Source organism: Apteryx rowi, unplaced genomic scaffold (genome assembly GCF_003343035.1).
Source record: "Apteryx rowi isolate R43461 unplaced genomic scaffold, aptRow1 scaffold_49, whole genome shotgun sequence".
Classification (NCBI taxonomy): Eukaryota; Metazoa; Chordata; class Aves; order Apterygiformes; family Apterygidae; genus Apteryx; species Apteryx rowi.
In genome coordinates, this window is record NW_020450749.1 from 532,866 (window position 1) to 544,697 (window position 11,832).

Below are 11,832 nucleotides of genomic sequence, written 5' to 3' on the forward strand. Positions count from 1 at the left end.
CCCCGCCCAACGGCCCGGCCCCGCCCTAACGGCCCGGGGACGCAGCAGCCCCGCAGGAGCGCCGGGGGGACGCAGGGGCCTCGAGGAGAGAGGCAGGCGCTCGCTGAAGGGAGCTGCATCCTTTTCCTGACGTGAGCGATGACAAAGCCCTGCGGCAGCCCTCAGGGCCCTTACAGCAACATAAAAGAGCGGTTCAGGTGTCACGGGCCGTGATAGTTCAGCTCCTTACACGACAGAACTTAAAAAAGGGCACTAAATTAGTGATGGCAGAGGAACTGTGGGGTGTAATAAGAACATTTTTTAAATTCGGTCAGCTTTGCACTTCTTTTCTCCACTATGATGAGGACAGATTAAATCTCGTAAGAAGCTGCACCCCATACTCCAAGGAGACTTTGAAATCACATCTTAAATGGCGATTACATTTATGCTTCACTTTTTCCCCCCCCTCTTAAATGAATCCAGATCAAACTTAGATTTTTTTTTTTGACCCGGAGTGTTGATGTCAATGGGAATCAGACCATTAATTTGAATGGGTTCTAGATCGCTCTCTAGGCAATTTTGCACATACTAAGATAACCTATAAACCAAACTTTTCAAAACAATTTTGTCTTGTTAAGCACAGCTGAGCCAAGACCAAACAAAAACTCTAATCAAATACCTCTATGCTGGGGGATAAATACTGAAGAGTAAACTGTGAGGTGCATCAGAAATTTGCAATTTGCTTACACTTCTGGGCATAGGTTGAGTTAAAATCTGTGATTCAAATATCCGGTACGTAGCAGTGAGATGTTCAAAATTCAGTCTTATCCAAATACTTGGAGCTCCTTTTACCCCCAGTCACACTTATCAGTTGCTTATCTGATTGTTTATACAACTTGTCACATCCTAAAAACAGAAATGCAAACAAATAATGCCCACACACCCAGGATTTACACTGCAAAACACAACTACAAGTTGGCTAAATGTCAACATTATACTCTTAAGGAAATGACTTTGTAAATGAAAAACATTTGCACTTAGAGAAAGTACAACTTCCATAACTTTAATAATCAAGCTATGAATGCTCAACATAATAAACAAAGACAGAGAACATCTGATTTCTAGGAGAGACAACTTCACTAACAGACCTGAAAATTACTCTACTTTCATGCTGCTTTTATTGATCTTGTCAGACAGGAGGGAAGAAAAAGTAATTCTCTACATGCAGCATACTATTTCTTATATGGGGTCTTTCGGACTACAGCAGTGTGGTTGAGACTAATAATTCAAAGACAAAATGCAAGCCAAATCCTGTGTGTATGTATTTTTTCAAAATTTAAAGTTATACCCACTCTGAAAAGACTGTAATTATTTTAAGTTTTGGATAGAACCCAGCATTCAGCAGAGCTTCTGGTTAAGCTTATCTCTGTTTAGAATAATTCCAAAGAGTTATTTAATAAACAAAACAGTATGTGCAGTTACATACAGATAATTTTTTAATCACTTATATTTTAGTATTTCCTGAGGCCCCAAGCAATGCAAGGGCTCTGTATGATATATGAACAAATAGCAAAAAACTTGAGAGTTTAATACCCTACACTGGTATCATAGGGCAAGGCCTGGGAAAGGAATCACCATCACCTTCACTTTGTGGCTAGAGAACTAAACACAGAAATTGAAAAGTTTGCCAAAGTCTCCAGAGGAATCCAGGAACGGAGCTCAGACCTCTAGACCTTGCACCATCTCTGAACCTCAAGATCATCTTTGTTTATGACAAAGCGGCAATTGCAATATTTTTAAAACATATTTCTCAAACTGCAAGGCATCAGGAAATCAGGAGACTCTATAGCTTGGAATTTGACATGCATCTTTTTCACTGTTTTTTAAATGCAGCAAAGATTACATCATTAACATTATTGTTTAAAATTAATGGTCTCAACCCAGATCCTACAACAGATATACATGCATCACAGAGCTAAAGGTGAGTTCGAAATGCATTGGCAGCCTGATCAGAGAGGTGATAGATTAAATGGGGGAAGAGTCTTGGATTACAATCAACTAATTATGAAATATTGAAAAAAAAAAAACCACTGTCAAAAATCTAAACAATTGATAAGCTGAAAATTCATAGCAATAAACACACATGCTCACACACTTTAAAGAAACTGTTTTCAATAACAAAACCACAATTTTGTCCCTGCTGTAACAATGAAATCAAAGAAGAGTGATGAATTTGGACTAACACTGTTTTTGATTGCTAAAGCATCAAATGACAATCTCTTTTTCACTCAGAAATGGTGAATGAGCTACTCACTGACTTCACCAATTAGTTCTAAGAGCATGATCCTTTTCTGAAAGTCTTGTATACGATTGCCTGTGATGGCAAAGGACTGACTTTATTTACCCAGACTATCCCTCCTAGTCCTGTGTCCAGTGGTCTTTGGGGTAGGTCACAGAGGATTAGGTTGTTTCTCAAAACTGTGTTTTCGTGAAGCTTTGTGAGAACAGAATTACTTAAAGTACAGAAAAGGCAAAGGAACAATATGATACCAACAGTTAGACAGCTTTGTTTATGTGAACTCTGAACTTCGGCCCCTGGTATTGTCCTGCACACTGCAAATACAACCTAATTTTTCCTCAAAACTCCCATTAGATTTTTTTCCCACCCTTTTCTGACTGTTTCCATATTGCTGGAAGTCAGTTTTCTGTTTCATAGTTTCAGCCCATCTATTAAAAATGAGGAATCAACCCAGATCTTGGCAGCAACTAGCACATTTAATAGGTGTCTGGAAACACTTTGGAAGCACCTTGATTATTTGAAATCGAATTTCAGACTTATAAGGGGTAATATTCTTATTTTAAGGAAAATCACTTGTATGCTTGGCTGGGAATTTGAATTTGTCTAGGAGCAAGGTGCAGAATCTAGGAGTAAAAGAGAGGTGCTGGACTTTGCAGAAAAATACTGACATTTCAGAACTTAAAACCTGACAGTTGTTTTTAACAGATGAGAACATTCATTTAAATGGAAGCGTTCACTTTTTTCTCCTACCTCTGTCGTTTGTTTCTTGCTCCTCTTATTCAGCTGTTTTGCACTGACTTCTCTTTCTCAACAGTACTATGTAGCAGAAGAGGTCTGTCTTTAAAAATCCTGTTTTGCAGTTACATAGATCACTGTACAGGCTTTTGCTTTTGTTGTATCTAGAAATACAGATAAAAAAATAAATCTTTCAAGAGTTCTGAGCAGCCACAGGTCACATTCGAAATTAGTTAGTTAGGCATATAAATTCAGTCCTCAAGCAGGAAAATTTTTATTTTTTGTTTAGTTTAAAGGCATTAATTGGACCAAGAGTCAAGGGGAATCTTAATCAGAAAAATCTAGCAAAGCAAGAGGAATTTGCCAGTGTTCTCTACTCATTCTGCTCATTATGACTTAAAATTTGCTAAATAACATGTACTGATCTATGATTTATTCTTTGTATAAAATTCTGCTCTTAGATGTAGAGAGGAAGAGCAGTTTACATGAATGGGATGAAAATATCAGTCCCTTTCAAAAGCATGTTTAGAAGGGTACAGACAAAAAAAAGAAAATCATCACAGGAAAAACTGTTTTATTGTTATGGGGAAAAGAACTCTATTATTTCATAAAAGAAGTCCTTTTAAAAAAGTGAGATTTCTTTGTAAAAATTGTTTCATGTATTGCTATAAAAAATACTGTAATGAGCATAACAGTACAGTGCAGAGGCTCACAGAAATGGCTGTTTTTTCCCTAAATAAACCGTATTAGTTTTTGAGTGCAGGCCCTCATTAAAATTGAAGAACGAACTTATGAGTAAGCAGATCTGTTTTAGCTTGGAAAAGAAACATAAGCTCTTTATTGGACAGTGATCTCAAAACATTAGGCAAATACTCAGCTAAGTGCTTTAGAACAGCTTACTTTTAAGCGTGCGCCACTGTGTGAATTCCATTTAAACTAGTGAATGAGCACTCTTCTGCATCTGCTTCTTATATCAGCCAGTTAAAAAGAAAAGCAAAAAAGCTGTGTGTATATATGTGTGTGTATATATATTTCTGATTTAAACATTGTTTGTTTCCTGTATTTTACGTAGCCAGAGTGGTTAATACTGCTTCTTTTCTCCACCTGAACTTCAAGGAATGCCATTCTCCTTCACCTATGACTGAGAAAGCCACACTATGTTGTTGCAAAACAACCAATACAAGCCTAACATTCCCCTAAATAGGAACAAACCACTGAGCTATGGCCTTAAGCTCTTTAAGTAAAATTCTGATGTCCTAACATGTTGAATAACACTTATTTCTGAAAGATAAACATTCTGTTTGACTATCAGGAGTAATTTAACATAAAACCACTTCCAGTGTACAGTCTAGGTTCTGTTACTCATTTTTAATTATTTTCTCCCAAACAAAGTAGGCTAAAGTCAAAATGGTCACAAGTCACCAATAAAGATTATGCAGCTCCTCACAAGTGTCTCGCTTTTGGTCCAAAGACTTTGAATCTAGCATTATTAGAAAGGTAATGTAAGTTGCATGAGACTTAACAGTGATGTCTCTCCATTTGTATTATTTGTTCTGCCTATAGGAAAGTGGCAACCATGGCTACGTTTGATATTTATTATGCCTTTAGATATTTCTTCCAATCTGTGGCAATGAATCATATACCATTCCTGCCCCTTCTTCTTCTGTGCTGTCATAAAGGGATGAAGAAAGATAACATACCCTCTATTTCATGGTTCAGAAAACTGCCCAGATTCAGAGTAACCAATACAAGGAAATCCCTGATAATGTCTTTAACTGGCAATGACACTTCTCAAAGGACATATATTCCAATTGCTCTACTCAGTTATATTCTGACTTGCCACAAGTATGAAAACCATAAGCATTCTACTATCCAAAGAAAAGCACCATCCAACAAGCTTCTGCAGTCCCTTTTGAATCAAATTTTCTTGCTTTCAGCCAAGTAGCTTTAACTGGCAACAAGGATATGAATACATAAGGTTTCTCTAAAAGCAAGAGAAGAGAACAGAAAATGAAATACCCATAGGAAGACACTATCTTTTTTTTTCTTTGGGGGTTGCATTTATGCTTCTGATATTTCAAAAACTATTACATAAATGCTGTAGATCGTGGCATGAAGACGAGTATTTTGTAGTCAGCATTTACAAATACATTAATTAAACAGGGCACTCAGCAGGTTTGTGGAAATTGTAAGAAATCTATACCCAGGTGGTGCCAAGCCAAGCGAAAGAAATACTCTGCAAGCTGAGAGAATACAGAGCAATCTCTCCAGTGTATTAACAGAAAAAGCCTAGCCCAGTTCTATGCTCACCTTTTATCCCTTGAATACTCTTCAGATGTCTTGTGGCTTTAGATACATACATGATCTCTATCATTATTTTCTGAAGCACCGATTCTTTTCCAACATACAGCAGAACATTTAGGCATTTACACTTGCTTCAAACTAGCTCCTCAGCTGAAAAATAGCTTCCAAGTTCAACACAGCCAGAGCAGTGCCATCCTGGCAATATCACAAGACACTTGAAACTTGGGCAAAAGCTGGGGAAAAAAGCTTGTTCTTCTCTTAACTGCTTTGAAAGGTTAAGGAAACATTCATATGTTTGTTACCTGGCAAATGCATGGTGAATCAAGTGAATGGTTGTAGGCTGTTTCCTTTACTATTATCACATAAAGATATACCTGATGCTTCGCTGCCCTTCTGCATCACTAGAATGCTTTACACCAATGGAAATTCAAAAGTATGTGGAAAGTATTCTAAAGGTGCAATGCTTTCTTTGAGTGACAGTACTCTGCATCTTGCTTTTGCTAGGCAGAGAGGTTACTGTCCCGCTCAGCAGTCCTCTCTCCTTTGGACATCCACTTCTGATACCAGAAGAGCAGCCAGTTGTGTTTTCAATAAAAGGTTTGTTTTTCCTCTCACTTGCCCACTCCCTTACTCCACCCACAGTTCTGATTCTTCCTGAAAGTATTTTGGTAGGTAAGTACCCCAGCTTCAGTTAGCTTGGTTGGTGCTCAACATTTGAAAATATTTCAAGTTGAGCTGATAAATGCTGAGGCAACCGAAACAGCTGAAATTTTTGAAAAGTCAGGCCTAAAATAACTTCCCATTCACTCCCAACTATCCTTGTTAAATAGATGTACCCTCAGAATCTCTGCATGATCGCACTGATCACACTGTATCTTATTTTCCAGCTTGTAAATGGTTAATATTTTGAGTACTCCCTGTGTAGTACTTGTAGTACAAGTGTTGCATTTTCCTCAGGAGAATAGGTTTAGTGCTGTGAACAAACTCATGCCAATAAACAACTCACGTGCTGACTCTAATGTGGTATCCTTTAGCAAATGTTATTTGTTACTAATTAAGTGTTTTTGTGATGCTTGCCATGTATGTGGACTCTTGTATAGAAAAGATATTTTTGCCTGTTTACACGAAACGAATCACATGCATTAACAATAAACAGATAGGCAGCATTAATTTCTAAAAGTTTACAGGGCCAAAAGTCACTGGCCCTTTTAGGAACTCTTCCAAAAATAGAAAGTAGACAAACCTAAGATTTGAGTTGCTTGTTAAAGATGATTAGGAGCAACATGAAGCTACCATCCTCCTTCCTTTTCAAAACAGAAAATGGTTTTCTCTTTAGGAACACTAGAGAATTGAAGCTAGTTTATTTACCATCTGGGAATTGGTCCAGGTTATCCTAAATTTATCCAGTGGGTTAAATCTACATGATGATTAGAAAGAAATGGAAAGCTATCAATTTAGACTTGGATACGGAATGTATTCTTCTTGTGCTGCTATTTTACAAAATTATACAAAAATTCCACACAAAAAAGGTATTGCTATTTAATGTGGTTTTGCACTGAAAATTTTTCTACTATTCATTTTGAATAGAATGCATTTTGGCATTTATTCAAGCTCCTCAACTAACATAACAACAAAAAAATCCACATTGTGGATTCATTTTTAAAAGAAGAATTATGAGTATGCACAGAAAAGCTCTGCCCTGCATAGCCAAGAGTGTTTATTCCCTGCTGTGATTTATCATATCACTTACTAATTAATTGTCAAAGGCCTACAAGTCCTATTTCAGGCAATTTTCCTCAAGTTCAACCCACGTACAGACTATATTTGGGATCTTCAGAGGTTTGAGGGAATTAGACAATAAATACCCATACAAAATATAAAGGAAATTAATTTACTTTCTGGTTAGGAAATTAACTCCTAGCCTGTGGGAATTTTTTGTAATGTTTTACATATTTTCCATAAAAATTTTACCTGAAAGCCCGTTATTTCTTGGAGTAATGCAGTTTTGTTGGTATATAGCAAAGCACCGTACCTGCATTCTTAGGTTTGGAAGCCTAACATGAAGTAACTAGTCTGTGAAACTGTTATCTGTCAAGAGTAAATCCTGAATGTCCTCACTTATACCAAATGGTCCACAGCCTCAGCCTTCAAATCAGCCAGAGATCCACTTTTCTGGATTGAGGATCTTTTAGGGGAATCAAGCAGTTTTTGTAAAAAGGAAAGAAGAAGGGGGGGGGGGGGAAGCTTCACAGCTGTCTCCAGTAATGAAACCTGTAATGAAACCTGGCACTCCTCTTTGCCCTCAATAGCAGGAAAAATATATATTTTTAATCATTAATTGCCCATCGATCTTGCCTACAAATTTGTAGCAAGAATAAATAAGATGCACTGAATACCAAGCCCTCAATCAGTGTGCACTAACAAAACTAAAATTGGGCAAAAAATGCAGCATCAAGGGGACTGAAGCTATTTGCAAATTTGCGTCACATTCAATTAGTAGCTTGGCCAAAGGAAAGAGGAAAATTAAAAAAATATATTTACTGTATTTAAAGAGAAATGAAAAAGTGGACTTTTCATTCAGAAGCACATTTTCTACCTGGAACTTTATATTCTTTAAAGGATTAATAAAGGGTTTAGTGACCTGAAACTAAAGAAGCATTTTTAGCTTCCAGTTGGGAAAAAAAAAAGATACAAAACAAGAAATCCTCAATGACACCCTGGGGTCTGACATTTTTCTGTAAACTTGAAAAGAAAATGTTTTCAGTTTTAACTCACACTGATTCTTTTAAGAGTTAGTCCAGTCTCAGAACTGGAAAAACCCCCACATCTAGTCAACACTTAAGATTTGTCCTTGCTTAACAAGTAACCAAACTGTCATCTGTCTGACAAACTCAGTGACTCCCTAAAGTTCCTGAGCGAGGACAACTAACGCATCAGAAGATGAAGCGGTGACTTTGCAACAAAGTGCCACTTCAAATATGCCAAAAGGCTCCATAATCTGCTAGAAAAACTGACTCGACACATTAGAAAATGGGGACCACATGGAAAGAACATTAGTGGGATGCTTCTGCTAATAGGAGTCAATAACAAATTGAAGTATACTCACACAGCTCTGTAAAGCAAACTGACCCCTCGTAGGCTTACTCCCTGAAATCTTTGATTCTGGAGCTTCTGACTAAAGATGGTTTCTACAGCAAACCCCGGGCTGTAATTCTGGAAACTGTGTGAGGCCCTGATGAGCAAACATTCCATAGGTGACTTCTAATACAACTAGAAATCACATTTAACATCAACAAAAAGGAAGAAAGAAACAGGAAATTCTCCTGAGTTTTCAAGAGGGTTCTTACAGCAACAGCAGCTTGAACTGTGTGGAAAATTGAAGAGCCAGAAGTGCAGCTGCACTGAGGACACGAGGAAAGGTTGTGCAGCAGGCTCATGTGCCGAAGTGGCAGTCAGGTGGGATGGCGTCTCTTCCTGGCAGTAACAGCTGAGCAGTAAGGCCAGTGGGAACATCTACCAAATTCACAGAGATATCGTGGCGCTTTCTTTTTTCTTTTTTTTTTTTTTGAATGAACAATAAAAATAAGGGTTTTGTACAGCTACAGAATCCCTCTGAACTTAGTGTGGCAGAAATGCGTGGAAAATACTGAAGAGGGATATTCATTTCCAGCAGCATTTAAAATAAAATACTAGAGATATTCTTTATGTAGGGTTGTTTTTTTTCTGCAAATCTTTTTGAAAAAATGTTTATAGGTGAGACAACATTTAAGATAGAATTCCAAGGCTGAGTGAGACCTCTGTGCACTAGTATACAAGTGTCAACAARTAACTGCAGGTATCCACTTCACTGAAGGATGTAAAGCAACTGTGGATCTCTCTATAAGAACTGCTCTCAAAAAAGTATGAGCTACTATTATGAAAGTTATGCAGCTAAATACGAAAACTCATGTACTAATTTAAAAGATCTAAATAAACTGTCTATTAAGAAAAAAAAAAACAACTTTGAAAAGTTATTTTTTATGACTACGGCTATGAAGAGAATGATGTCTTTTCCCTCCCAAGTAATTCTCTCCTTCAGCACATGCATTATTTTTTTGCTGACTGGTGGTAACACTTGCTAACGATTACATGTCGTACCACACATTTCCTAAGAGAAGCCCTGTTCTTTTATTGTACAAGATTTTTCTTTTAAGTCTATTTTCTCAAAGTTGAATATTTTTTCATAGCAACGTATGTTCCACTGTTTCACTCTATAGTATTAGTTAAGAAAACAACTCTGACTCTCACTAGCACAAAGGCCAATTTACAGTGCCCTGGAAAAGAGCTTTAAAGTTAGACACAATTGTGATTGATAGAGCCAAAAATCATTCTGAGTATACAATCAGAACTGACAAGTAATATAAATGAAAATTGTGTTCTGTTTTATTATTAAATACCCTAAGAGACCAGTTCATAAAAAATAGTAAAGAGTAAATAGTAAAGAGCATTAGCTGGTTTATATGAATAAGTTTAAAAAACTAGTTTGTAGGGAATTTTACTTCTTGGTAGGAGACTGATGTCTGGAAACAATCGCAGGCATTTCTCAGTCTGAGTCCATGGCTCCTCAGTAGATACCTGGCCAGGCATGCGCAGGCATAAATACTACGTCTGCTCATTTGATACCACATGCAGACATGTCAAAGCCACCTGTACAGGGTGTAATTCCTGGACTCTGATCATCTCTCATATTTGTAATTATTCCCAATTCTTTTTTTTCCCCTCATGGTTTTAAGTAGCTGTTCCAGAATGCTTTCCCCAGGCTATATTTATCTCCTGCGGTAAGAAGGCAACACACGAGTTAGTGGAAACTTTCTGCAAGTCTCCATTTTAGCAGTCCAAATGTAAATGGGGATGTCATGCGCTGAGGCTCAGCCATGGAAGTTTTGCATGTACAGTCATCTCCAGCCTGTTTTTCATCTACAGTGTAACAGCAATGCAGTGAGGACAATAAGAACATACCGTATCCAGCTGGAGAGCACTGACAAGTGATGATTTTCACACATGTGCCAGGGATACATCCTCAGCACAAGCTCAGTATAACTCTGGTCAGAACAAGCAAGATAACCTGAAAATACTTCTACATATTCGCAGTCCTCAAGTCAGCCAGGGCTTCTCTCAATTGCCTATTCAATCAGTTAGGACATCACCATATCATAAAAAAGCACCAGCCATTTCCCCATTTACTTATATTTTGGGCCATGAAAACTCAAGATACTGTAAGATGATGGATGGATCATGTTAGAATTAGATAAAAATTCTGCCCTCATCTACTCCTTGGCAACACAGCTGCCTACACTGTGCAGTCAGTCATTGCCCTGTAATTGGAGGAATACATAAATAATGAGTAAGGAATAGTTGGTGTTTAATACTTGTGTGTAATCTGCTTTCTAGTGAAATGACATGCCTTATATAAAAGTTACTTGCGTTATTCTGGTATAATGAAAGGGAAGTATTTTGTGTAATTTATAGATGTAGTCACTTTTCTACATGTGATTACTATGGTATTTTAAACATAGTAAGCACATTCACTAATAACTATTCAATTACACATGGGTTTAGATATACCATTAGAAAAGACAATACCCCATAATATTTATCATCCAGAAAGTACATCTTCCCTTCATTGTGCATTCCAATAGTGTAACAGAAAGTTCTGTGCATCTATTGTTGTTTGGCTAAATGTATAGAAATGTGAATGCTTACATAACTTCAAAAAAATATAGCTTTACAGCAATAGTACAATTTAGGATAAATGATTAGAAGAAAGCCAGACAATTTAATACACTCATATAGCTTTTCCATTTAAACAATCCAACCACAAAATATGCCACCCACTCCATTTTTACCTATCAATAAATATCGACACAAAACAGTTGCAATCAAATCCTCTATTCCGAGAAGAAAAGAAACATTACAAAGTACATTGTACCAACCTTTTAACTCTGAAATCACTGTTGAGGTATTTATATGTTGGTTGGTGAATGAACTTGTTTCTACTAGTAGCTTGGGCCTTCTCACAATCTGGTCTTTATTTGCATCCGAATCATTTGCTGGTAGTGATAGCCCACCAGATGCCACATGCACTGATTTCTTTATAACAACGCTGATTTCTCTGAAAACAGAAAACTTCGACATACCCATATGTATGGATTCTGTCACGGGAGAAGCTGCCTTCCACTGTGTGAAGAAAAAGCATCCTGGAGTCAGAAACTCAATGAAGGCACCTCAGTCATCTCAGTTCTTTCTATTCTCTTAACTGACTGCAGTCTCCATATGAACAATCTGATGTCTAAGTCACTGCGATGAACTGGAATTCTCACCCAGTTGAAGACAGAGGTGTAGTATAATCACAACTGACTGCTCTTCAGTTTTTCATTCCCGCTATGCATGTCACTCCTCTGCACAAAGACAGGGGCTGTCTGCTTTGCATTATCATGGAACAGTTTACAGTTCCTGTTGTCCTACCTGGTTGAGAC

At 37.4% G+C, this 11,832-nt stretch overlaps 1 protein-coding gene across 1 annotated transcript in view; it reads right to left on the bottom strand.

Moving 5' to 3' along the window:
- The window catches only part of ABCC8 (ATP binding cassette subfamily C member 8), an 89,343-nt gene extending 77,852 nt beyond the window's left edge, over positions 1-11,491 (bottom strand). The window contains exon 1 of the mRNA XM_026078846.1: positions 11,290-11,491. Coding sequence (XP_025934631.1) covers positions 11,290-11,491 — 202 coding nt within the window. The remainder of the gene's footprint in view (positions 1-11,289) is intronic.
- Between the last annotated feature and the right edge of the window lie 341 nt (positions 11,492-11,832).